Genomic DNA, 25,480 nt, shown 5'->3' with positions numbered 1-25,480 from the left:
CTCCACATTGTGATGTTGGGGCATAGTGCTACAACATCACTACATGCAGATAGAATTATTTAGTTCCACAGGATAAATGCAATGGGAACCTTCCCAGCCAAACTATCCTGCTGCAACCTAAAGTAAAAGCCCTATTGAGGTGGAGAGCATTCTCACCACCAGGGAAAACAGAAAGAAATAGCCAGGGAGCTTGGGAGAGGACTGTGCAAAAAGAGAGATAGCATTTCCCTTGAATTTTTCTCTACAACAGAAAATGAAGGCAAAACTCTGTGAAAATGGGAAGATGCCATTCTCGGAGCACATAAGCGAATTGCTCTAAGGCGGAGGTTTGCCATGTGTGCAGTGCAAATCTGTTATTCTCCCAGAAATAGCCATATTTTGCCCTTGATCCATTGTGTGAATTCTTGAAGGAATAGGATTCCATTCACCAAGCGAAAATATGGCATTTCATACCGCTCTGCTACAGTACCTGATTCTGCCCTCAGTTGGCTGGATACAATTCCTATTGACTTCAGTGGCAGCTACACCTGTTTTAACTTAAGGTAGAAGTAGACCTATTTCCAGATATGAAAATATGTTCTTCAGATTGGGCCCAGTTCTCCAGTGCCTTGCACTTTGGGAAGCCATTTACACCTATGCAAAGCAAGTGCAAAGTGGGTGTGAAACACTACCATTCTGATTTGGAAATGTTTTACACGTACTTTGCACCTGTGAAAATGCCCACACAGTGTGCAAAGCATAGCAGAATCAGGCCTCTTATCTATCCCAGTGACCTTCCTGCCATGTAAATGCAAATTTGAAAAATAAAAGATCTTGGGCTGGATTGTGCTCTTGGTTCCAGCAGAGTAAATTCAGAGAAACTCTACTGACTTCATGTGCTAAACTTTGTCACGAGCTGCTAGCCCCTGCATGGGTGCAGAAACGTCACGGGCCCCAGAACATGTGATTAAGGCCTGGTCTACATTGAAAATGTACATTGACATAGCTATGTTGCTCAGGAGTATGAAAAACCCACACCCTGAGTGATGCATGGTCTCTGTGTATAAAATGTCTTCTGCAGTTTCCACAGTATGCATCCAATGAAGTGAGCTGTAGCTCACGAAAGCTTATGCTCAAATAAATTGGTTAGTCTCTAAGGTGCCACAAGTACTCCTTTTCTTTTTGCAAAAACAGACTAACACGGCTGTTACTCTGAAAGCTATACCAATGGAACCCCCAGGGTAGACACAGTTAGGTCGGAGGAAGAATGCGTCCATCGACCTAGCTACCACTGCTCAGAGTCACGGTGTTCGTGCTCCGATGGAAAAAACCACTTCCGTTGGTGCAGGATGCGCCTACGCTATGGGGTTAGGCCAGGATAGCTAGAGCACCATAGCTATGCTACTATAGTCCCCATAGGGTAAACATGGTTTAATTTCTTTGTATGGAAACTGGCAAAATCATTTTTGCTCTTTATCAGTTCTTTCATGAACTCTGCATAGAAATGTGTAGCTAACTACACCTGCTCTGCTGGTGATCATAATGGGTCCAACTCAGCCCAGGGCCCACACCCATGGAAACTGGCACAAAATCCATGCAGTGCCCTGGCGGTGAAATCAACAGAGAGGGAAGGTTGAAGTGAGGAATGATGGGGGACAGCATAGCTCAAAAACCTATGGTGCTAAGTGAGGAGGGAGTGGTCAGTGCCCATTCAGTGTGTTCCCTTAATGAATGCTGTTGGTGAAGCTCCCAGTGTAACATATAACTATCCTGCCCTGGCAGGAAATCCCCACAGAGGGAGATAGCCTCTGCCCCCACCTGGGGTGTATGCAGGGGATCAAGATGGTGTAATTCATTGAGGCCAGATGAAATTGGCCAACCCAGTGCAGTAAGCATGCTTACGCTGAGAGATCATGGGAGTATATTGTGGTCAGAGATTTCAAATCAGTAGCTACACGGCTGGTGGAGAATCGTTGCCATGGAAAGATGGAGGCTGAGAACTCAACTCACCATACACAGTCAGCGTGCAGCTGCATTTCTCCTGGCCCAGCTCATTCTCAATGGCCACGGTGTAGTCTCCGCTGTCCTTGGAGCTGCAGGTGGGGATCATCAGTGTGCAGACGCCACTTGTTGAGTTGTACCAAAACTTAGAATTGGCCGTGATGTTCACATTGCCTTTGTACAATGTCACCGCCGGGCGGGGGTTGCCCAGGAAAGCACAACTCATGGTGCAGTCCTGGCCCCGGCGAACTGCATGGTTCTTCAGAGGCGCAATGAAATGGGGGGCCTGGCGCCAGTCTTTCTCGTGATACTCCTTCAAGTTGGCACTGAAACGCTCTACAAAGGAAATAAAGAGATCTGCTTCCAAATGTGTGAAACAGCAGTGCATACCTCCAGATAGATAGCTGTACCCCTCTGGGTTCTCCTCCCACACTGGTATGGATCACAAGTAGTGACTCCAATCAACTCAATTACACTGGTGTAAAACTCAGTCCCGAGTTTCTTTTTCCCAGCTAGGGAACACTAGGTGAAGAGCAGAGGGAATGAGTAGCATGTCTCATAGGATTATTCTTAGCACTCCACCAGCCCTCTTCACTTATAAATACAAATCAGGAAGCAGCATCTTTGGTGGGGAGAGCAGCGGGCTGGGAGTCAGGACCTCTGGGTTCTATTTCCAACTTTAAACACGAACTTTCCATGCAACTGTAGGCAAGTAACTTAACCTCTTTGGACCCCATCTGTAAAAAGGTGTCCGATTTTTCTGCTTCATGTAGATGTTGCGATGCGTAATTTCTCTAGTTAATGTCATTACCTTGAAAAAAGGTGTGGGATCTTTGGATGACACAGTATGTTAGAAATGCAAATCATGATAATAAATTATTACACATGATTGTCAACTGAAGTATGTAAACTTTTTTGGGGTGGAAGTATTACATCTCTGCATAGTTTGCATGGGGGGATTGGCAGTATGCAGAATGCTGTAGAGAGTCAAGGAGACTGTATTACAAATGGCAGTGTGCATTGCAGGAATGTGCTACATTTTTCAGCCATCACCAAAAAGCATTTTTAAAAACCTCTCTTTTTTATATATCTACTTTTCCCACCAATAGGAGGCTCCAGCTGGGTAAAATTCCTTGATCCTAAAATTTAATATGAAAGGGCACAATTCTGCTCTCAGTTACACCGACTTCATTCTCAGAGCACAGTTTGCTGCTTTTCTTATTACCCTTGGGCTGTGACAATAAAGCAAAGTCTGTCTACTTTTCTCTTCAAAATGTGCAACTTGAAGACTGTCAGTCATTTTCAATGGGAGGTAGGGAGTAGTTCTCTGCTGCAACTGTGTCCTGCTATCCTGCATAAAGAATGGTTATCAAGTGATCCAAGGCACAGAAAACCTAATGATTCTTTTATTTACCCCTGATTAACATGGATTTAACTCCACTGTTAGTCCATATTTACAGCAGTGTAAATGAGATTCAAATCAGGCCTGGAGTAGAACCAAGAAAAGAACACTATCATGGCTATAGTTGGAAGTTTTCTTTCTTGGTGACACCCTAAAACAATGGAAATACCTTAAGAGAAGTGACATGATTGTGTCTAGATTATATGGCATGAGAAAGACTGACTTTAAATACACATATGACTATAAACCATCTGTGTGACATCTACAGTACTAACAAGATTGGAAACATTATAGCAAAAAGTGCACATGCTCCGTGGAAAATTTATCAGTAGCTGTCCAACCTGCCTGGTTGTTTTGTGCTAATGTCCTGCTTATTAAACTAGAGATAGGCTTGCATGACAAAGTTTGGATCTGGATTCTAACTATCTCCAAGTGTCTGGATGTGGGGTTTGGTTTGGCCCATTGTGGGGATACTGCCCACTTATGATCCTTATATGAGCTTCCCTTGAGTGAGAGAATGTTCAGCTCTGGGGGTTTGTTTTGAGCCCATCTCTAATGAGGACATCATCTCGTCCACTAAGCCTGAACACACTGGTTAAGAGCGGAGGGAAGCAAACTGGCCTGGGGGGGGGGGAGGGAGGGAGGGGAAAGAGAGGTAAAACTTTAAAAAAAAAAATCTGCTATGCCTCTAAGTGTTTTTGCTATTCATTTTGGGAACTGTCCGAATCCATCCAGGGATGAGTTGAGGGAAACCTAGTAGTAAAAAATGAGAACTCTCTCATGTCAAGACACAACTACCCTCTATTCACACATACGCACAGAGAGAATATATTATTATCATTATTATGCATATGACTCTAGGTAACACCAAGAGGCCCCAGTGTGATTGCATGCTCACAGATAAGAAGACAAAGGGTGGGAGAAAGGAGATATTTTTGTCTCCATTTTACAGATGGGGAACTGAAGTACAGAACGGTTAAGGGACTTGCCAAGGTCACATAGGAAATCTGTGACCAGGCTGCGAATTGAAGCCAGACTTCCCAAGTCCCAGTTTAGTTCTTATCTACAAGAGCACCCTTTTTCATGCCTGTACATGCATCTATTCTAATGTTTACCTTTGTCTTTAGAGATGTGCCAGGGCTCCTTGGAATCCAGAGGGTCACTGTCTCCAATGTCATTGCGGGCAATAACTCGGAAAAAGTATTTCCTCCCTGGGACCAGGGCTGTGACGGTGTACTTGTTACTGTAGACTTTTTCAGCTGCAGTGAACCAGGTGGCAGTCCTAGCATCACGTTTCATGATGACGTAATGGGCATGCCCATCGTCCATTATATCTGGGGTGTGATCCCATTTCAGAGTCACGGTGTTCGGCACTTCCTCAACCAGCTGCAGATTCTTCGGTGGCCGTGGGGAATCTAACAAATAGGACACACCTGTAGGTATTTGTTTCTCTTATTTAGGACCACCCCTCTATTTTTTTTCTCTCGAAGCAAACCCTTTTCAACCCAGCTGCTGCCTTGTGAATTGCTTATGCAAATCACTGTGTGTCTAGCAAATTCTGGTACTGCACGTGCACTCCTAAATTTCATTTCCTTGGACCTTTCCAGCCCTAAGAACCTGAAATCCCTGGAAGACTAATTGGCTCCCTGACTAAACCCAGTTGTAGCCTGGAAGCTAGAGCTTTTGATATACTGTACCTGCCACATGTACTTGGATGTCATAATGGGCTTCACCATAGTCGTTCCTAAGGAGGATCCTGTACACACCAGAATCAAAACGCTTGGTGCTGTGGATGAGGAACTGGGAGTGGTTCTTGCCTTTGGTGATTATCTCTCTCCCTTTTGTCAGAATTCCGTCTTTTTGCCAGGTCACAGTTGGTGGAGGGGAACCCTGACCGAGATAAATGTGTAAAAAATAATGGTGGCCTTAACTTTCAGTATACAATAGATAGCTCTGAACTTAACACAACAGTGTCTTGGATATCAACTTGATATCACCCAAAATACTCCAAGGAGAGCGCTCAGGGAATTTTGGCAGTAGAAATACCAGGGGAATGTATGCTCTCCTGGTACTAGGCCAGATGCTCAGCTGATGTAAATGGACATAACTCCATTGAAGCCAATGGAGCTTACTCCAGCTGAGGATCTGACCCTTAGTTTTGTTTCAAGATGATGATGTTGCTAAGATTCTCAAATAGGTTAAAAAAAAATCAGACTTCCCCCAGCATTACACTTGATCTAGTGGTCTCTACTGACTCAGCTGGAGGGATTCCAACATAACCTTGAGGCTAAAGTTTATCCCTGTTTAATCTTCTCCAAGCACTTTTTAAAAGCAGAGGAAACGGCTGGTGCAATAGCGATAACACCTCAGCTCTAGACAGTGCACCAAGAGGTTCCCCCAGGGGAAATCGCAGCTCCTCTAGTGCAGTGAATTCAAGCTGACAAAGAACAAATGCCCCTGCAGTCCTGCCTTAGGGCCGGCTCCTGCCAGCCCTTCGCTCCCGCTGATTGTCACCACTGAAGTTACTCTGGCTTTAGGGCCAAACCTGTGAGGTGCTGAGCACGTCCTATGAGGTACAAGCACCCTGAGCTCCCACTGACTTAACTACCCCCAGTAGAGATCGAGGGTGCTCAAAGCTTTGCAGGTGCTTGGCCTTAGAAGCCATAAACCGTAATGTTTCCTTTACTAAATACGTGGCCCACATTAAGTCCCCACTACAAAGCATGCCATGCCTCTCAGCTCCTAACAGGGAACATTCTTGAGAGCTTTAGTACAATACAATAAAATACCTTGAGACCATTACAGTGATGTAGCCATCAGAACAAATGGGAAAGCTTGACTGTGTATCAGCCACAAGTCGTATCCTCTGCAATTACGGAGTTGAAAAAAACCCCTTTCTGGCCCCACGTGACAATCATGGGCACCCTTATTAACAACACTTCTTTATGCTGCTTGTAAAGCTTTGTTCTCTGGCATGGATTTGAGCAGAACAGATTACAGGATTCATAAAGCTCTGGTGTGTGTGGCATCTCAATCAGATAATATTGCACTACTGTGATTAATGAAACAGAAGTCACACACATTTTAATGATAGGTCTCTCCTAGTAATTGTTAGTGCTTATTCTGGGTGGGTTGATATTAACTCCCTACCCAAACCCACACTACGGAAGGCTAGATTGTGCAACCCTTTCTCATGCTGGTAGGTGCTTACTCCTGGGAATAGCCCCATCAACTTCACGAGTGCGAGGAAGGCCTATAAAACCGAGCCCCAAAACAGTCAGCATTTACACACTGCTTCACAGATCCAAAGTGCTGCACGGCCATCAGGCCAAATCCTACTTGCCTTACTCGGGCAAACTGTCCCCCTTAAGTCAGTGTGATTGTTCTTGTGAGGAAGGCCAGCAGAAGTATTTGTCCCTTAAAGGGCCAAATGATCCTTTTATATCTAGCCCTGAGGCATGTATCTGTACCACTTTAGAAGCCCGGGGGAAGGAACTGTGCCTCAGAGAGTCATAATGCCTTCTGTGTTCCCTCATTCTCATGGAAGTGAGTAATCAGCCATTAGTCTTGACCAGCAGCAGATTGCTTCACCTACTCCCACACTGGTTCAGCTGTGCTGGCGAGTACACTGATGGGGTGGAGATAAGGATTTGTCCATTTGCTTCCCTGCCCACCTGCAGTGTGGGGATATACTGGGTACTTATTCCCTGCTACCTTCACTGCACCTACAGTGGAAATGTGAGGCGGCCATGGGGAATTTCAGTGGATGTTCCAATCATATACAGCTTGTGGGACCAGGTCCCACATCTGTGAAAGGAGGAAAATGGGTTATGTGTATGATAAAATGTTGACACCAAAGAAAACTTTCAATGCAGACTTTCCCAGAGGTAGAGCAGGGCAGAAGGAAGCTCACAGTAAAGGCAGCATGAATGCAGAGGGCTGTCCCAGCACGAACCACCATATGACTCTTCAGCTTGGCACTTAGATCAAACTTCGGACAGGCTAAAACACAAAACACAAACCACCACCAAAACAGAGAAAGAGAGAGAGAGAGAATAATTAAAATCTTAGAGGCCTTATATCTGAGCAAAGCCATTTCCCTGCTATCGGCCTGCTGTTTTAAGCATTGTGCGGTGAAAACAGCATGATGGGAGAAAGAAAAGCAGTCCTTGAAATTAGCTTCCACAGAAGGCAGCTAAGAAATTAAGTTAATAATTGAATCATAAGATGGGAATGGGATTGAGAGTCTGTTCCTTTTACTGGCGGAAATGAAGCTACTCTTAATTATGTACAGATACTGCAGTGATGGGCTCATTAGTGCTAGAGGGAACCATGCATACATACATACGTACGTACAGGAAAGGAAACAGACAATGTATATTTTCATGTGGAAGCTAATGCCAATCAGTAGCCACTCGTTTACCATGCAATTTTTAAAGAAAGGCTGCGCCTCTACTATCAAAAAGGAATTGAGAAATAGGAGTAAGTAATACACTTTAATCATAGCTGCCCTTCTCTTCAAACCACCAAGGCAGTAATTAAATTGAACAGAAGCCAAAGCTTGCATGAACAAGTGTTAGGGTATAGTTGTGAGGGCTAGATGGGGCAACACTGACACAAGTGCTCCCACTGAAGTTAATGGCACCACTTGCGTGAAGAGGTGTTCGCCAATGTGAGGATTGCAAAATCGAGCCTTGAGTTATTACAGCACTGTTTGTCCTGTAATGTAAGGGGTTTATCACCATGTGCATTCAACACCACCACCTCCTGCCCTCTCAGGTTCTAGGGGCATGCAACTAGGTGAGGAATATTTATTCCTTGGCACTCAAGGTCTCAATCAGAAGAGTCAATTATATTCTTTTAAACCAAGTTGCAAGGGGGAGGAAGTATTACCATTTCAAAATGATTAGTGTGAGAAACCTGTGGGCCAAAAAAGTGATGTTGCTTGAAATTACCTCTTTAACCACCTTAAAAATAACTGCCCACCGCTTACTCCCGCTACGCTGAAAGCAGATCTGTTGTTTCACATCAAACTACATGTGTGCATCGTTACAGCACTGCAGGTTCCTATTTCCTACCACAGTTTGTTTTGTTTTGGTCATACAGTAAATCTGAGGTTAGATTGGTGTTTCTCTTTTAGGAGAAGTAACAATTAGTATCAAGATTGTTAGTGCAATTCTGAAGTGAAGACATAAAGGAAAAGCTGATTTTAATAGATATTCTAATTTAGTGCTGTTCTGCTGGGTGTTGTCTTCTGACATTCCCCTGGTCAGTGCCAGATGTCTTTATTCCTGATGGAAATCACTGCAATGTAGCATGACTCATGAGTTCTGTATCTTACCTTGCTAGTCTTTCTACCTCTTCAGGCAGCTCTGTCCCCTGGGAACATCCCAGAGACAAGCTGTTTGAATTTCCTAACTAGCAGAGTAAAAACAAATTCATGACCCATGAGTGCTAAACAATAAAAGTCTGAACTGCCACCTCTTATAACTGGGCTCCGAAGGGATACTTATGATAGATACCTCAGCAGTTATTGGGGCTGTGATGTGATGGGCTCCTCTGGAGTCTTCCCCTTGACAATACAATTACCTCCATGTTGTCTGTTATCACAGTGCCACCTGATTGTTCATTTGAACCCAGGCTGTCACTCTTCACTACCCAGTTGGAAAAACAGTAATCTGTGTCTCTGTACCAGTCTCTATCGCAGATGGGCACTACCAATACTATGATAGCTTACCTGCTACTGATCAGTACACTATCTACTCATTTCTCCCATCAGGAGGCATTACTATCTACCCATCTAAGAGCATCCCTGGCAGCAGGGAGACTTCCCTGAGAATTGCCTCTGCAATCACAATAGCTGACATGGGAGACTATTGATGACAGAAGAAGCTGCAGCCAATTGGGCCGTAGCTGGAGATTTCAGGAACTGCTGTGAAAGAGTCTTATAGTTCAGCCCTAGCAGGAAGTGTGGCAGAATAGCTATCAGTCCAGCTCCAGGACTCTACAAAGAGCTTCTGTGGCTCAGTGTCACTTGCCAACATCTTATCTGCAAACTCTAAGTGAAATTACTTGAGAATATGAGCAAAAAATAAGACCCTTGGCACTGAGGGTCTCCCTTTATATTGGAGTAAACCACTGCACAGAACAGAAAGAGCATTTGTTAATAGCTTTTTCTGGGAGAAGTTCATTCATTTAATTTAATTAATCTTCATTATGAGTCTGAAAAGGCTAGAAAAGCTGGATTTTACTCTATATATTTGAGCTGGTTTTCTCTAAGCAAAAGCAGATCCCTCATTGATTCTCCTTGCTGATGGGCAAAGCCCCTAGTGAAAATGTATTTGGCATGAGCTTTTGTGGACATTACAAACCAGTCACGCTGGCAGACTGTCAGGGAGGACAACTGGATTACACGCTAATGTTCATCTAGCCTTTAACAAAAGCTTTATTACCTGCAAAGAGCATTAGCTTAAATAATAGTCACTCTGTGAAGCTTTGTAAACCATGGCTATTAAAATATACACACTGACTCATGAATGAATGAGCGACAGAAGTGTCCTGCAGCCAGACAGGATATTCTGGAGATTACCTGGAGGGGGCATAGCTAGAACTCCTTTCTCTAGCTCTGCTGGTTCTCCCACACCAGCTTCATTCACCGCTCGGATTCGGAAGAAATATTCCTGCCTCTCCTGCAAGCCTCCCACAGTGTAGCTAGTGCCGGAGATTGGGATTTTAGAGCATTTTGTCCATTCTTTGGTGTTCTCTGCGCGCATCTCAAGTATGTATCCTGAGGGCAAGTCTCCTTGATCTGGCTGCTCCCACGCCAAGGAAATGCTGGAGTTGGAAGAGTCAACCACATGGATCCCCTTCACCATTCCTGGAGGCTCTGAAACAGCAACAGCACACTGCTGATGAACACAGTGTACCGAAACCAGGGATTCTCACCTTTATCTCTGCACCAACCCCATAGTTCAGGCCTCCGTTTTCAGAAGTGATTCGTGATTTCAGCCAAATCCTTTTTTGGGGGGTGCTCAACTTGAGACACTTTAAAGGAACCTGATTTTCAGGAAGTGCTGAACACTGTCACAAGGTACTGCTCCTGAGGTGTATGAGCACATTCCTATACCCTGTAAGACTGAGTTTTAGGGGCACATGACAGCATATGATGTGTGACTTCAGTAACAAGCAGTGCCTGAGCCCTGCCGCCCTGACAGGGAGGGCCAAAGCCTGAACCCCATCACCCTGGGTGGGGAGGGGGAGTGTCAAAGCCAAAGCCCAAGGGCTTCCGCCCCAGGAAGGGGGCCTGTAACCTGCGCCCCGCCACCCAGAGCTGAAGATGTTAGGCTTTGGCCCTGGGGCTCGGGCTTTGGTCTCGAGCCCCAGCAAGTCTCACACCAGCCCTGGCGACCCCATTAAAATGGGGTCCCAACCCACTTTGGGGTCCCGACTCACAGTTTGAGAACCCCTATAATAAATGTTCACAGTGGGCTGCAAGGATTGGATGGGAATGTTCAAGAAGCATTCTCCAGCTTTCTTTCTGAGATAATGTGAATCTTTAAATATGAAGGGAGCAATATCTTTGGCTGTGACATTTTGTAGTGCAGCCCTCTGATATGAAGGAACCGAAATGTTTTCTGATCTGGGGAACTATTTAACCTAGTGCTCTATGTAGGTGGAAGAATGATCTCCCCTCTAGTTCCACTGACTCTTACTTTTCCAGTGTTTTTCTAAACTACTTACAGCTACTGACATCCCTTCCTGCAACCATTACAGAAGCTCCCCAGTTCCCTACACAGTTTAAACTATTTATATACTGGGTACTGGGCAACCACTTGGTTTAAAAATGGATTTGGTTACGTGGCTGTATGGAATGGATGTTACGTTACCCAGAGATGGTACATGGTACATCATAACAGGTTACAGAGCCCATTTCTGATCTCACGGAGGTTACTGGGAGTTTTGCTGTGACTTCAACGGGTGCAGGATTAGGCCCACATTTTTGCCAATGAAAAAACAGATTTGCAAACTAAGCTTTGGAAAATTTGCTCAACCATCTTTTGCTAATTCTGCAGAAGTTTCTCCTTCTTTTACCAAAGGTTCAAGGTGAGGTGTGGGGGGAGATCACCCCACAGAGCACAGTTGTGTAGTATGCTGAAGTCCATTAAACAGAAATGATTTACACTGGTATGGAACAATTGCATTATGACTTTTGGCAGAGAACAAATACCAGGAAGTGAATGAAAGCCTCCCAGTACAGAAAGCACCTAAGCACGGTAGCAACTTATCATGTTGGTCTGGGCATGCTGTCTGCATATAATATGGGTCTCGTCATGGGAAACAGCTTTAAGAAAACTAGGGAATAAGTAATAAAAGAAACATACTGATGGGGTCCTTTGCAACAACAGAGTTTGAAGCCACACTGGGATGTCCAGGCCCTGCACGGTTCACAGCTGTAACACGGAACTCATATTCTGTATCCTCCAGCAATCCATCCACTTTGAACTTGGTATCTAAAGATGGAAATGTCACAAGTGTGTAGACAGTTCATAATTTTTAGGGAAAGTCCCTTCACACATAAAAGAATTCCCAAGTGAGCATCAGAACAAACAAATACATAAAAATCACCTTTGAACTGAGACTTAAGCATGAGAAATTTCAGCTCAAATTTTTTTTGGGGGGGGAACATTATGAATTATGATGGTCTCCGTGTATCCAGTCATGCACCTCACTTGCAGAATGGAACCACAAGGATTCCAAGGAGAACCTCTGAGGCACACACAAATGTGCCTTAAATGTATAACACAGGAAAAATGTATAATTTGCCAGTATAGTTCCTTCTACTTAATTCAGGGCCAGGGTCTGATGCCTTCACTCATGTTAGGTAGTATTTTTTCCATGAGCAGTCCCATTGTACTAATCAATTTGACTAAAACTATTGAAATCTGGCCACCAAAGACTCATCAGATAGATCTTCCACTCAATTTGGTCAAAACCTCTGGAACCAAATAATTTTGTTTTAAAATTAAACACAGCTTCCACCCTTTACTGCAATTAATTTTGGTCCTTCAATCAATCAATCAATCAATCAATCGATTGCCATTGAATTAATAAGGAAATCCAAAATTTTGAATGAGATAGAAGAATCCAAGAAAGAATCATGATAATAAAAGATGACTAAGACCAAAAGTCTTGTTATTCAGATGTGGTTGACATAAATGTTTCCAATGTGTTATATAAGCTGTGATTTACATATATCATAAATGATCACCATTACATATGGATAACAAGCTCAGTTACTTACTTAAATCAAGTTTGGTCAAAAACAGAGGAAGGCAATAGGGTTAGTCAGGGAAAAATTTTCAAATGTGTATGCTTGAAAGTAGGCACCAAAATCCACATGTGGGCACATAAATAAAAATGTCCTGATTTTCAGAGGTGCCGAGTATCCAAAGCTCCAATTTGTTCTAATGTTCAGCACTTCTGAAAATCAGGCCATAGCTGTTTAGGTGCCTAAACGCAGATTTAGCTCTTAAATTTCAGGCAACCATGTTTGAAAATTTGGACTTTAGTATCTGTAGCTGGTCTTCATAAACCATGTGCTATGTCTAGACAACACTGTCCCTTTGCTTGAGTGATCAGAACGTCAGTGTCTCATCTCATGTCCTCTCTAGCTTTCATTCTGCCCTTGCACGGTGCAGGGAAATAGGTATCTGACCTTGGACTAGCTCTTTGGTAACTGGGACCCAAAGGTTGCTGCCTTTCTTCCTTCTTTCCACAATGTATCCTTGTACTGGGGAGCCGCCGTCCTGTGCTGGAGGGTTCCAGGTGATGGTGACAGCTTCCTTAGTAACATCTGTAACTTGAGGTTGAGATGCCAGTCCAGGAGGCTCTAGACAGAGTTAGATTCAGCACAGAAGAATCAGAATCACCTACTGCTCCACTGCAAAACCTCTTTTGGTAAGAACAACAGATAGCAAGAGGCCAGGAAGAGTGATCTGGACCTCTAGGTTTATTCATTGCCAAAAACCCCTTTCTAAAGCTTTTGCTTTGTTATCTACTTCGCCAGCTCATTTTTGGGGATTCAGCAGCAGACAGTACTCATTAGTAAAGACCTGAAAATGTCATCGCCTTATGTTTTGTTCCTAAGATAATGCTAAAAGAAAAGGAGTACTTGTGGCACCTTAGAGACTAACCAATTTATTTGAGCATGAGCTTTCGTGAGCTACAGCTCACTTCATCGGATGAAAGCTGTAGCTCACGAAAGCTCATGCTCAAATAAATTGGTTAGTCTCTAAGGTGCCACAAGTACTCCTTTTCTTTTTGCGAATACAGACTAACACGGCTGTTACTCTGAAACCTAAGATAATGCTGTACATCTCCACGGACCTAGTGGTCAAAAAGCACAGGACTGGGACCCAGGAATTCTTGAGTTTTAATCCTAGGTCTGACACTGATTTTTGTGTGGCCTTGAACAAGTTACTTACCCTCTCTGCCTCATTTCTCCCATCTATAAATTGGGAATACTAATACTTACTTACCTACCTTATAAGGTGCCATAAAGATTAGTTAGATAACATTTTGTAAAGTATTTTGAATGTAAGAGGTGCCAGATAAAAAGACAGTTACATTTTCCATTACTGGTGTTCTTCGAGATGTGTTGCTCATGTACATTCCATATTAGGTGTGTGCGCTTGCCACATGGACTGGTGCCAGAAGTTTTTCCCTCATCAGTATCCGCAGAGGACCAGCTCTGGCGCCCCCCGGAGTGGTGCCCACATGGCGCAGCATAGGGGCACTGCCAGCTCCCCCCACCCTCAGTTCCTTCTTGCCAGAAACTCTGACAGTGGGAAAGGAGGGCGGGTCATGGAATGGACATGAGCAACACATCTCAAAGAGCACCAGTTATGGAAAAGGTACCTGTCTTTTCTTCTTCGAGTGCTTGCTCATGTCCATTCTGTATTAGGTGACTCCCAAGCAGTACCCCTGGAGGTGGGTAGGAGTTCACAGACGTGTAGATTGCAACACAGCTCTGCCGAATCCAGCGTTGTCCCTGGCCTGCTGAGTGATGGCATAATGAGCCATGAACGTGTGGACAGAGGATCATGTTGCGGCTCTACAGATGTCCTAGATAGGGATATGTGCCAGGAAGGCTGCCGAAGATGCCTGCGGTCTCATCGAGTGGGCTCTGACAATTGGCGGCGGCGGAAGCCCTGCTAGGTAGTAACAGGTCCTTATGCACAAGGTGATCCAATTGGAAAACCTCTGTGACAACACCAGATGACCCTTCATCCTATCCGCTGTAATGATGAAGAGTTGAGTCGATTTTCGGAAAGGCTTGGTACACCAAGGCTCTCCAGACGTCCAGGGCATGAAGACGCCTCTCCTCACTGGTCTTGTGCGGTTTGGGACAGAACACCGGGAGGAAGATGTCCTGGTTCATATGGAAGGTGGAGACCACCTTTGGTAGGAAGGCCAGGTGGGGACGCAACTGAAACTTATCTTTGTAGAAGACCGTGTACAGAGGTTCTGAGACCAACGCTTTAATTTCAGAGACCCGTCTCGCTGACACCACCACCACCAGGAACGCAAACTTCCATGACAGGTGGGAAAGGGAGCAGGGCTCCAGTGGTTCAATGGGTGGGCCAGTGAGCCTAGAGAGGATCAAGTTAAGATCCCACTGGGGGACAGGGGCCCATATCTGCGGGAAGAGTCTCTCAAGTCCCCTCAGGAATCTGACTATCATGTCATGGGAAAACACCGTCTGTCCTTGGATTGGCGGATGAAAAGCAGAGATGGCCATGAGATGCACTCTGATGGAAGAGTGTACCAGGCCCTGGTTCCTCAAATGGAGCAGGTAGTCCAAAACAGCCTGTATGGAGGAACACAAGGGAGAGATGCCCCGTTCGGATGCCCGACAGGAAAACCTCGTCCACTTGTCCAGGTAAGTCAGTCTAGTTGAGGGCTTCCTACTTTCCAGGAGGACCTGCTGGATTCCTTCTGAACAGGTCCGCTCCTCCGGGTTCAGCCACGCAGCATCCACGCCAAGAGGTGGAGGGACATGAGGTTGGGGTGCAGGAGCCGACCATGGTCCTGTGAGAGGAGGTCCGGTCGGTTGGGCAGGGGCCAGGGAGGGGCTGCTGACAGGCTCATGAGTGTGCCAAACCAGTGCTGGGGAGGCCACGCTGCGGTGATCGTGATGACCTGCGCCTCATCCCTCTTGATTTTTGCCAGGGCCCTGCTGATGAGTGGAATTGGAGGGAACGCGTACATCAGGCTCCCTGACCATGACAGGAGGAAGGCATTGGAGAAGAAGCCCTTGCTCAGACCTTGCCGAGAACAAAACTGGTGGCATTTCTTGTTCGGCCTGGTAGCGAACAGCTCCACTTGGGGAGTTCCCCACCTTTGGAAGATCATGCAGACTCCCTCTGGATGGGGCGACCACTTGTGGTGAGAGGAGAAGTCCCTGCTGAGCTGGTCCGCCAGGCCGGGAAGGTAACAGGCTTCCAGGTGGATCTCATGACTGATGCAGAAGTCCCATAGACGGAGTGCCTCCTGACAGAGGGTCGATGCGCGCACTGGCCCCCTTGCCTGTTGATGTGGAACATCGAGTCTGTGTTGTCCATTAGGACTCGTACCACCTTGCCTGACAGATGGGGCAAGAAGATGCCACACACCAGCCAGATTGCTCGGAGCTCTTTGACGTTTATGTGCAACCGCACTTCGTTCGGGGACCACATCCCCTGAGTCTGGAGGATGCCGATATGCGCCCCCGAGCCGAGGTCCGAGGTATCTGACATCAACTCGATAGAGTATACAGGGTTGTTGAATGGAACCCCTTCCAGGACTGTTCTGCGGTCTGTCCACCACCGCAGCGAGGTAAGTATCACCTTGCTCCGAGCCAGAGCTACCAGTGGAGTGGTCAGTACCAGGCAACCAGGATTGGTCTGAGTGGTGCCTCTTGTCCGACCGGCGCCTGGTCTTGGTTGGGCTCTTGGGGACTGATGGCGTGTGGCAGATCTGCGTCCGATACCTGGTGAGCCATGCGTCACGCTACTCCATCAGTACCAGGACATCAAATGGGAACGGGAGCTACTATGGGCCAGTTGCCGGGAGGACTGTCCTGAGTACGGCGACCTTCTCTTTGGAAACAGGCAATGACAGCCTGGCAATCGGCGGTCTCTGGTGTCCAATCGGTCCCAGGATAGGTCCTGGGCCCTTGAGGACAGTCGGAGCTGGTCCCAGAATTCTTGCTGGGTGGCAAGTGCCTCAGAGGGTCTGCGTCAATCTACCGGCAAAGTATGCCTTGAGTCCCTCGATTGGTGCCCCCAATATGGGGACCGAAGAGGGCTCTGCTGAGCCTGCCTCTGCAGTCCTGAGGCGTGGCGGCTGCGGGCGGGCCAACGCTGGTGGGACATCCCTCTCAATGGGGAACAGTAGTACTGAGGTGGGGACACATGCATAGGTCCCAACGTGGGTTTTCCCTGAGACTGGGGTACCACAGGAGCCGATGAGGGAGGCTCCGAGAGCGTCAGGATCTCCTGAGCCTCTTGAAGGGCTTCAGGCATTGACAGCACCTGAAGCTGGCCGGGGCCTGCACTGCTATCCAGAGTCACAGGCAAAGTATGTGATGGGCTGCACCGCTCGACTTGAGCTGGGGCCCGACTTCCCGAGGGGGATGTTGAGCTGCTCAACACAGGTCTTGGCTCTCCTCCTGATCTTTTCTTTCCCTTGCAGGAGGTAGGAGATCTTCCCCGCACAGTCTTTTTCGGCTTCTTGACTGGAACCATGGAGTGAGACTGGTGCCAGCTCGTGGACTGCACCAGGGGAGCACTGCACATGCAGGCCACGGTGCTCAGTGTGGAGTCGGACCGCTGCTCTGGTGCCGGAGTGAGTGCCAACTTCATTAGGCATGCTTTTAGACAGATATCGCGCTCCTTTTTCATCCTAGGTTTGAAGGACTTACAGATATGGCACTTGTCACTTATGTGCCCTTCGCCTAAGCACCTTAGGCAGCTGGTATGTGGATCGCTAATGGGCATAGGCCGTCTGCAGCGATCACAGGGCTTAAAGCCTGGGGACCGGGGCATGCCCTGACCCCCGGCTGGGTCCCCTCTGGGACTAACGAAGAGTTTGAGAACTACTATTAAGGGCAACTAAGAAACTACTAACTATATATAACTATTTTACAGGATTTCAAAATTTGCAAGAACAGAGAACAGAACAGCGCTACCCAAAGCAATGGATGTTCTAGCGTTGTCACTGGTGGCAAGAAGGAACTGAGGGTGGGGGAAACCGGTGGCGCCCCTTATACCACGTCATGCGGGTGCCACTCCAGAGGGCACCAGAGCTCCAGAGGGTCCCCTGTGGATACTGCTGAGGGAAAAACTTCAGGCACCGGAGCACACACACCTAATATGGAATGGACATGAGCAAGCACTCCAAGAATAGCCAAGGTTGGAAGTTCCACCAGAGAACTGGTCAGTTAACTTTTTTTTTTAAATGTGGAAAATAATTTTTAATGACATTTTCCACAGAAAATTTAAAATTTTCAGTGAAAAATAAAAAATGGAAATTTTTCATTCAAAAAGTGAAATATTTGTATTCTGAAATACTGCCACAGTGCCTATTGGAAGCTGTAGTTCCAGCACCTCAGGCTCTCATTCTCTTATGTTGGCTGAGCTTCCTGATTGGACTATATCTCCCAGGATGCACCAAGACTGTGAATGATAACAAGTCAGATGGGTGTGGTGCATTATGGGAAGTGTAGTTAGACTAAGGATCCTGGTCCATAGAAGAGAACGGGAGCATGAGATGCCTACATTACAAATCTCATGAGACACTCTGAAAGCATTTCAGAATTGAAATATTTCAGTTATTGGCTAAAAAATTATTTTGTTTTTGGGCATTCATTTTTTTAATTTAAATTTTGCATAGAAAGTAGACACTTTAAAAAAATAGTTTAGTCCCTTCCCGCCTACCCCCCATTTTTGTCAAAAAATTGATTTGATGAAAAAATTTCAAATTTCAAGCAGCCCTACCATACACAACTATGCCCTTGTATAAAAAAAACTAACAACATTGAATAGCAAATAATGCAAAATCTCCCCCCGCCTTATTTTTGTTTTGGGTCTCTCTCAGCTCTAAGAGGTTGATCTAAGACAACACAAATAAGGCAAGTATTCTGTTAAGTTTGTGTAACCCACATTTGGTGAGTGTGGGTCTTAGTGGCTAGTCCATAGGAGCAGTTTTTTAATACCCTGCTGCTTGCCGTCAAAGGACATTGTCCCTGGTTCAAACCGACTGTCAGACCAAGTGAGGGATGGTTACAAAGGGCCTGCCCTTCTTGGAGCTTTCAACTCTGAAGTGCAGAAAGTCAAAGAAGAGACAATGTCCTCTTGGGGGTGGGGAGGTGGGGGAGGGAAGGAGCAAAAATAAAGCCACATTAAAAATGGCAGCTCTGGAATGCTCAGGTGCTTACCAATAGGTTCCCCAGCAAAGATTTCTTCTGTCTCCAGTGGATCACTCAGACCTTCTGCATTGACAGCAATGATTCTGAACTGATAGGCTTTACCTTCCTCCACCTTATCAGTGGCAAATGTGGTGTGTTTGCTGTCAGTTTCCCCAATTTTGATCCAGGACTTTTTCCCAGCCATCTTCTTTTCAATGATGAAGTGGGTCACTTGCTTTCCTCCATTGTCTCTGGGTGCTTTCCACTTCATTTTAATGCATTTTCCCGTACGCTCTAGCAATTCCACTTTACCCTGTGGTGGTTTTGGTTTGTCTGCAACATTGGGAGATAAACAGTGAGTGGATGGCCAGTATTTAGAAGGCTATCTCCTCATCTGGTGTAAATCGGTGTTAGAGTTACACGGATTTACACCAGCTGATCTTCTGAGTCACATTCTGTCCCCCATGCAGGGATTCTGAGCTTTGGACCCAAAGTGGCCTCAGACTGCACCTTTACAACTCTACATGTCTACAGAACCAGTGAATTGCTATAAATGATTTGTTCAGGACCTACCAACAACGTTGAGAAACATATTAGCAATAGCTGAACCACAATCATTTTTCAGCTTCAGCATAATGTTTCCGCTGTCTTCTCTCACACAGTTTTTTATTGTGAGCATTGCAAAGTCACTGGCTTTTTCCATCACAACCTTCTCCTCCTCTGTCACCTCAATACCGTCCTTGAACCAGGTGACTTTTGGCAGTGGCTTTCCCTTGAATGGGACCTTGATGTATGCTGTATGCCCGGCCTTCACAGTCACTGGGTGTGCTGCCAAAACCTCCAGCACAGATGGGTCAATGACAGGAACATCTTGGAAAAAAATGGAAAAAAGACACATGACTAACTGCAGCCACAAAGATACTCTGGTGCTTTTAATGCATTAGTGAGTTCCCCTGCCACAGTGGCATTGTTCAGCGCCTTAACTCCTTCACCCTCATATTTCTTTAATGGTAGAATCCCTGATTTTATGAAGGTCCTGAGGGGCTCCCAGTATATTCACTAGCTTTGGATTCAGATATTCCGGTTTTCCCAATTGTCGTACAGAGACCTGTCTGGCTTGCCCAAGACTGTCCAGCTCAGCAGAAGAGGAGACAAGGGGCCTCCAGGGAGCATCAGTCTCAAGAAGTTCCTGAGTTCCAGAGGACTGAAGGTTAAATCCTGTGGTGATTCTAAGCTCTGCAAGGCACAAGGCTAATCCCTGTGATGCTCCTGACCAAGGGCCAAATTCTACTGAGTACTATGAAATTATGTATCCATTAAGTACACACATAATTGCTTCAGCAATTGCAAACAATGAGTAATTATTCATGGAGTGATGTCAAATTGGAAGGAGGTCTCAAATGGGGTTCCATAGGGATCCTACATCTTGGTAGGGGGGTAGACTAGATAATCCTGGCAGTCCCTTCTAACCCTATGGTTCTGTGATTCTATAAAACCAGTGAGACTACTTGCAGAGTAAGGTACTACGGGAATAGAAAAGTATTGTGCACTATGAATAATGTTGCAGAATACGTCTGCCACTAGAGCTGGTTGGAAAACAGTATTTTCTGCCAATTTTTTTATAAAAAAGATTTCATAATTTTAAACAACATATTTTGCTGAAATTGTCCTGTTTGTCAATGAAAAACTGATCTCCCCTCCGACAGCGAAACAATTTCTGTTTTCATTTTTTGTGCATACAACCAGAACTTTTAGAAACCATTTTTTTTCCATGAAAAATTTCATTTATAAAAGGCCACTTTTTGTCAAAAAAATCCTTTTTTGAACAAAAGAAGTCATGATCTACAGCCCCAACCAAATTACTCAGTGTAGGTTTTTAGTTAAACAGAGTTCAGTTACATTTTTTTCAATCTGGAATGTTCATATGTTAGTAACTAGTTTGTGCTACACTCTGCCCGATGTCTCAGTAACAATCACCAGTCTGAGCCCCATTTATTTAAAGGACAGAGGCAGGCTGACTGCTATGTTAAAAGTGGAGGGAGTTTGAAGAGCTCAGTTAGCGCCATCTGCCTGCCAAGAGTTAGGCAAAAAAAATATTTTCCTGCTAGAAGATTTTTCTTGTTGTTCCTACAGGAGTAATACTCAACAAATGGTTCAGGCCACATTTTTTCAAATTGCGATGCGTAAAGATAGGCTCCTAAATCTAGCCACTTCAAATGATTTTCTGATTTACTCCCATTAAAGCGTGAGCAAATGGCCTTTTGTGTGTCAAGAAATGGGGTTTTGCACACACAAGTGGATGAGACTGCAAATGTCACAGGCCCCAGGAAGGAGGCCTGTTAGAAATTGGATCCGACACGTGCAAATGATTGATTCGTGAGTAGTGTTAAGGAAAGGAGGTAGTACCTGCAATGGCTACGGTGGCCTCACTTTCTGCCCCCTTGGCTCTGAACGTGTACTTCCCTTCATGTTCCTCTCCCATTTTGTCAATGATCAATTTGTGGACAGCTCCCTGCTTGACTATCTGGATCCCTGTCATATCTGTGATCTGAAAGGAAGATTAAGGCAGCTTACAAAAGACCTAATCAGAGATTCTTGACTATAAGGGCCTGAATAGAACAAGGAACAAAGAGTCAGGAATCCTGGCTTGTACGCTTGTAAAATGCTTTGTGATTCTTGGCTGAAAAGAGTGTCAGTGTCTGGTGTTATGTATTCACTGTGAGGATCTGAATGATCAGTGCTTCTCACTGGGGGAGCCACTCTGCACATGAAATCTGACTGGGGCAGCACCTTGGTGTCCAGTGGATACATTGCCAAATTTGCTGATGACCTGGGATGGGGAGGGAGTGGGACCTGCTGACCCTGTGGGGAAGGATGTGATTCCCTGAGAGAGAGGGAGAGGCTGAGAAGGTTGGTTAGAAGATGTGGGAAGGGAGTGATCCAATGACTTTTGGGGTACTTGGCAGAGGAAGATAGATGACAAACAAAGAAAGGGGTGGGTGCCAAGCTAAAGGGATTCAAAACATAAAGAAGAGAGAGGTTCCATTTGAGTTGGGAAGACTTAGACCAGTTTGTCCATCCTTATTCTAAGTTCCTTTCCAAGTTATCAACACTGGGCCGATACCTGCAGTCCTTACTCAGGCAAAAATCCCACTAAGTTTTTCCAGCCCTTCATTTTTCTAATTACAACATAAACTCTTTACCTCTTTGCCATCCTTCAGCCAAACTCCCTCTACCTTCTCATCATTGAGGACAACGCAGAGCTCTGCTGGGTTCCCAGTTGGAGCCTGAACATCTGACATGCCGCTCTTGACTGTAGCAAATCTCTCTGAAAAAAATCCCAGGGAGAGTAAGGAATAAGTGAATAAGGACAGTGAGTAAAAACAACTTTGACTCACCAAGCGCTTCTGCACCAAAGCACAGAATTAGCAAGGGATAAACCTCATACCATAAAGGTGTTTGGTTCAGTTGTGATAAACAACTAGACACTTACTAGCTCTAGGATCACACACTGGCTCGTGTCTCTAATTGATAAGTTCAATTTTATGATGGGAAAAGGGAGCAGAGAAACCCACTGGCAGAGACATCTGCCAACAAGGAGGACAGGTGAATGTGTTAATATATCACAGCTGAGAGATGGGGACAACTGGAAGGGGCTGATATGCCAATAGCGATTGTACAGTCAAGCTTCCCAAGAAACGGGGGAAAGAATGTCTCTCTAAGAAATCTCTCCTCAGTGCGCAAAGGCCATTGGGGGTAAATTCATTGCTTCTGACCTGCCTCCTCTGGAAAATAGGAAAGAGGTGGTCTTTACAAAGGGATGGGTTTTAAATCAAGTTTTAAAAAGGCCAGAGTAGTTGAAAGCTCATCAGGACACCTGTTCATGTGAAATCTCTCCCCCCCCCGCCCCCAATTTTCTGACTGAAGAAGTAGGAGAAGCTAAAATATACCCTTGACCTTCCCCTAGCCAGGAGGATGGAATACACAGCCAGCCCTGCAGATGCTGTTTATGTCATTCTAACAAGTGGCCTGTAGATGGCACTCATATATCAGTCTTTGTGTTGGCCTCTTCCCTCCGTTCCCCTGAAGACCAAGAGCCAAATTCAACCTGACATGAGCGGGCACATTCCACAAACCCAGGGCCAGGTTAAGGGATAGTCTCTATAGGCACATGATGGCACAGGAATCTGAGTTTTCATTTTAAAACCATTCTCTTCATAGCCCTCATGGCTGCACAAAGATATGTTGAAAAGATGACCCGTGTGTAACCCATGCAGTGACCCCTGCCTGAGTCTGCAGGGAGCCTGAAACAATAGCTGTAAAGGAGTGAATCGCCACATTCATTTCAAAGGGCTGTTAACTCTGAAACATCATGCTCTCGGGCACGGCGGGGCGGGGAGGAACCATGCCAAACTACTCTGATAGAAGACTGCATTGCGAAGGGCTTTGTTGCCACCCCAGCCTGGCTCTGCTGAGGTGGTATTGGCAGAGTCTCCTTCCCCCTCACCCCTCACCCCGAGTCCTCTGCTTAGGTGGGTGTGGAAGAGTCCTTCCCCTTTCGGAACAGACCCCCGTTTACCTGGAGATGAGGAGCAGTGGTCTGTGGAAAGGGTGGTGTGCCCAGCCCAGCTGTTGTGTGGGTGTCCCTTGCCACTGCCACCCCAAACAGGGGTGAAGCCCCTGGTCCATGGGCAGGGTCATGGTGGGGGTGGGGTCATGCCCCCCTCTCAGAGTATGCCCAAGCCCCCTATTAGCCTTGTTTAAACCTGTGCTGCATTTGGTCTCTCCATCCTTCCTGGAATTATGAATACTGAGCTTTGTTCTGAGCCTGTCCTTCCTGAATGACAAGTCTGTGCACTGCCTCTGCCCTGCCTCACCGTCTGGCTTTATGTGGGGGAAATAGGTGTTTATCCATTCATTCTCTGTGCCGGTTCTTCTAAGATGGGCTTCTATGAGACAACACTTTTTACGGCAGGAAGCTCGGTATACATCAAAGTCAACTTGCCTCCACCATTAGTCACCTGAATATGGTAAAGGCCACTAGAACTCAGAAAAAACTGACTCTGGTTTAAGCTGAAGTACCAGGTGCATGCAACTGGGTTATGTTGAGTTTTTTTCCCCTTTTTGGCTTTGCCTCTTTCCATCGAATTTTCTAGACAGCAGTTTATTCTACAGGACTAATAATACCATTACAATATATGTTCATGTAACAATAATAAAAAGAAAAAGAGTACTTAGAGACTAACCAATTTATTTGAGCATAAGCTTTCGTGAGCTACAGCTCACTTCATCGGATGCATACTGTGGAAAATACAGAAGATGTTTGTTTTTATACACACAAATCATGAAAAAATGGGTGTTTATCACTACAAAAGGTTTTCTCTCCCCCCACCCCACTCTCCTGCTGGTAATAGCTTATATAAAGTGATCACTCTCCTTACAATGTGTATGATAATCAAGGTGGGCCATTTCCAGCACAAATCCAGGTTTTCTGCAAAAAACCCACTCTCCTGTTGGTAATAGCTTATCTAAAGTGATCACTCTCCTTAGTCTTCTGGCTCTATCAATCTGTTTCTTCACTTCCGCAGGTGAGTTCCAGAAGTCACCTACTACAGGACAGCCCTAACAAAGAAAATAACAGAACGCCACTAGCCGTCACCTTCAGCCCCCAACTAAAACCCCTCCAATGCATTATCAAGGATCTACAACCTATCCTGAAGGATGACCCAACACTCTCACAGATCTTGGGAGACAGGCCAGTCCTTCCCTACAGATAGCCCCCCAACCTGAAGCGAATACTCACCAGCAACCACATACCACACAACAGAACCACTAACCCAGGAACCTATCCTTGCAACAAAGCCCGTTGCCAACTGTGCCCACATATCTATTCAGGGGACACCATCACAGGGCCTAATAACATCAGCCACACTATCAGAGGCTCGTCCACCTGCACATCTATCAATGTGATATATGCCATCATGTGCCAGCAATGCCCCTCTGCCATGTACATTGGTCAAACTGGACAGTCTCTACGTAAAAGAATAAATGGACACAAATCAGATGTCAAGAATTATAACATTCATAAATCAGTCGGAGAACACTTCAATCTCTCTGGTCACGCGATTACAGACATGAAAGTTGCGATATTACAACAGAAAAACTTCAAATCCAGACTCCAGTGAGAGACTGCTGAATTGGAATTCATTTGCAAATTGGATACAATTTACTTAGGCTTGAATAGAGACTGAGAGTGGCTAAGTCATTATGCAAGGTAACCTATTTCCCCTTGTTTTCCTACCCCCACCCCCCCTCAGACGTTCTTGTTAAACCCTGGATTTGTGCTGGAAATGGCCCACCTTGATTATCATACACATTGTAAGAAGAGTGATCACTTTAGATAAGCTATTACCAACAGGATAGTGGGTTTGTGTGTGTGGGGGGGGGGAGGGAGAAAACCTGGATTTGTGCTGGAAATGGCCCACTTTATATAAGCTATTACCAGCAGGAGAGTGGGGCTGGGGGAGAGAAAACCTTTTGTAGTGATAAACACCCATTTTTTCATGATTTATGTGTATAAAAACAAACATCTTCTGTATTTTTCACAGTATGCATCCGATGAAGTGAGCTGTAGCTCACGAAAGCTTATG

The 25,480-nt window shown here is 45.6% G+C and overlaps 1 protein-coding gene across 1 annotated transcript in view; it reads right to left on the bottom strand.

Annotated features, from left to right (window-relative positions):
- Positions 1 to 25,480, bottom strand: part of IGSF22 (immunoglobulin superfamily member 22) — a 41,734-nt gene that overhangs the window by 3,699 nt on the left and 12,555 nt on the right. The window contains exons 11-22 of the mRNA XM_077819950.1: positions 22,034 to 22,158; positions 21,237 to 21,378; positions 19,404 to 19,700; positions 18,861 to 19,163; positions 13,098 to 13,271; positions 11,764 to 11,892; positions 9,972 to 10,268; positions 7,296 to 7,384; positions 5,080 to 5,272; positions 4,498 to 4,797; positions 2,668 to 2,670; positions 1,990 to 2,316 (exon numbers count right to left, since the gene is read on the bottom strand). Of these exons, the coding sequence (XP_077676076.1) occupies positions 1,990 to 2,316; positions 2,668 to 2,670; positions 4,498 to 4,797; positions 5,080 to 5,272; positions 7,296 to 7,384; positions 9,972 to 10,268; positions 11,764 to 11,892; positions 13,098 to 13,271; positions 18,861 to 19,163; positions 19,404 to 19,700; positions 21,237 to 21,378; positions 22,034 to 22,158 (2,379 nt within the window). The remainder of the gene's footprint in view (positions 1 to 1,989; positions 2,317 to 2,667; positions 2,671 to 4,497; positions 4,798 to 5,079; positions 5,273 to 7,295; positions 7,385 to 9,971; positions 10,269 to 11,763; positions 11,893 to 13,097; positions 13,272 to 18,860; positions 19,164 to 19,403; positions 19,701 to 21,236; positions 21,379 to 22,033; positions 22,159 to 25,480) is intronic.

Source organism: Eretmochelys imbricata, chromosome 6 (assembly GCF_965152235.1).
Source record: "Eretmochelys imbricata isolate rEreImb1 chromosome 6, rEreImb1.hap1, whole genome shotgun sequence".
Lineage (NCBI taxonomy): Eukaryota > Metazoa > Chordata > Testudines > Cheloniidae > Eretmochelys > Eretmochelys imbricata.
This window is presented reverse-complemented; position numbering and strand designations above follow the sequence as displayed.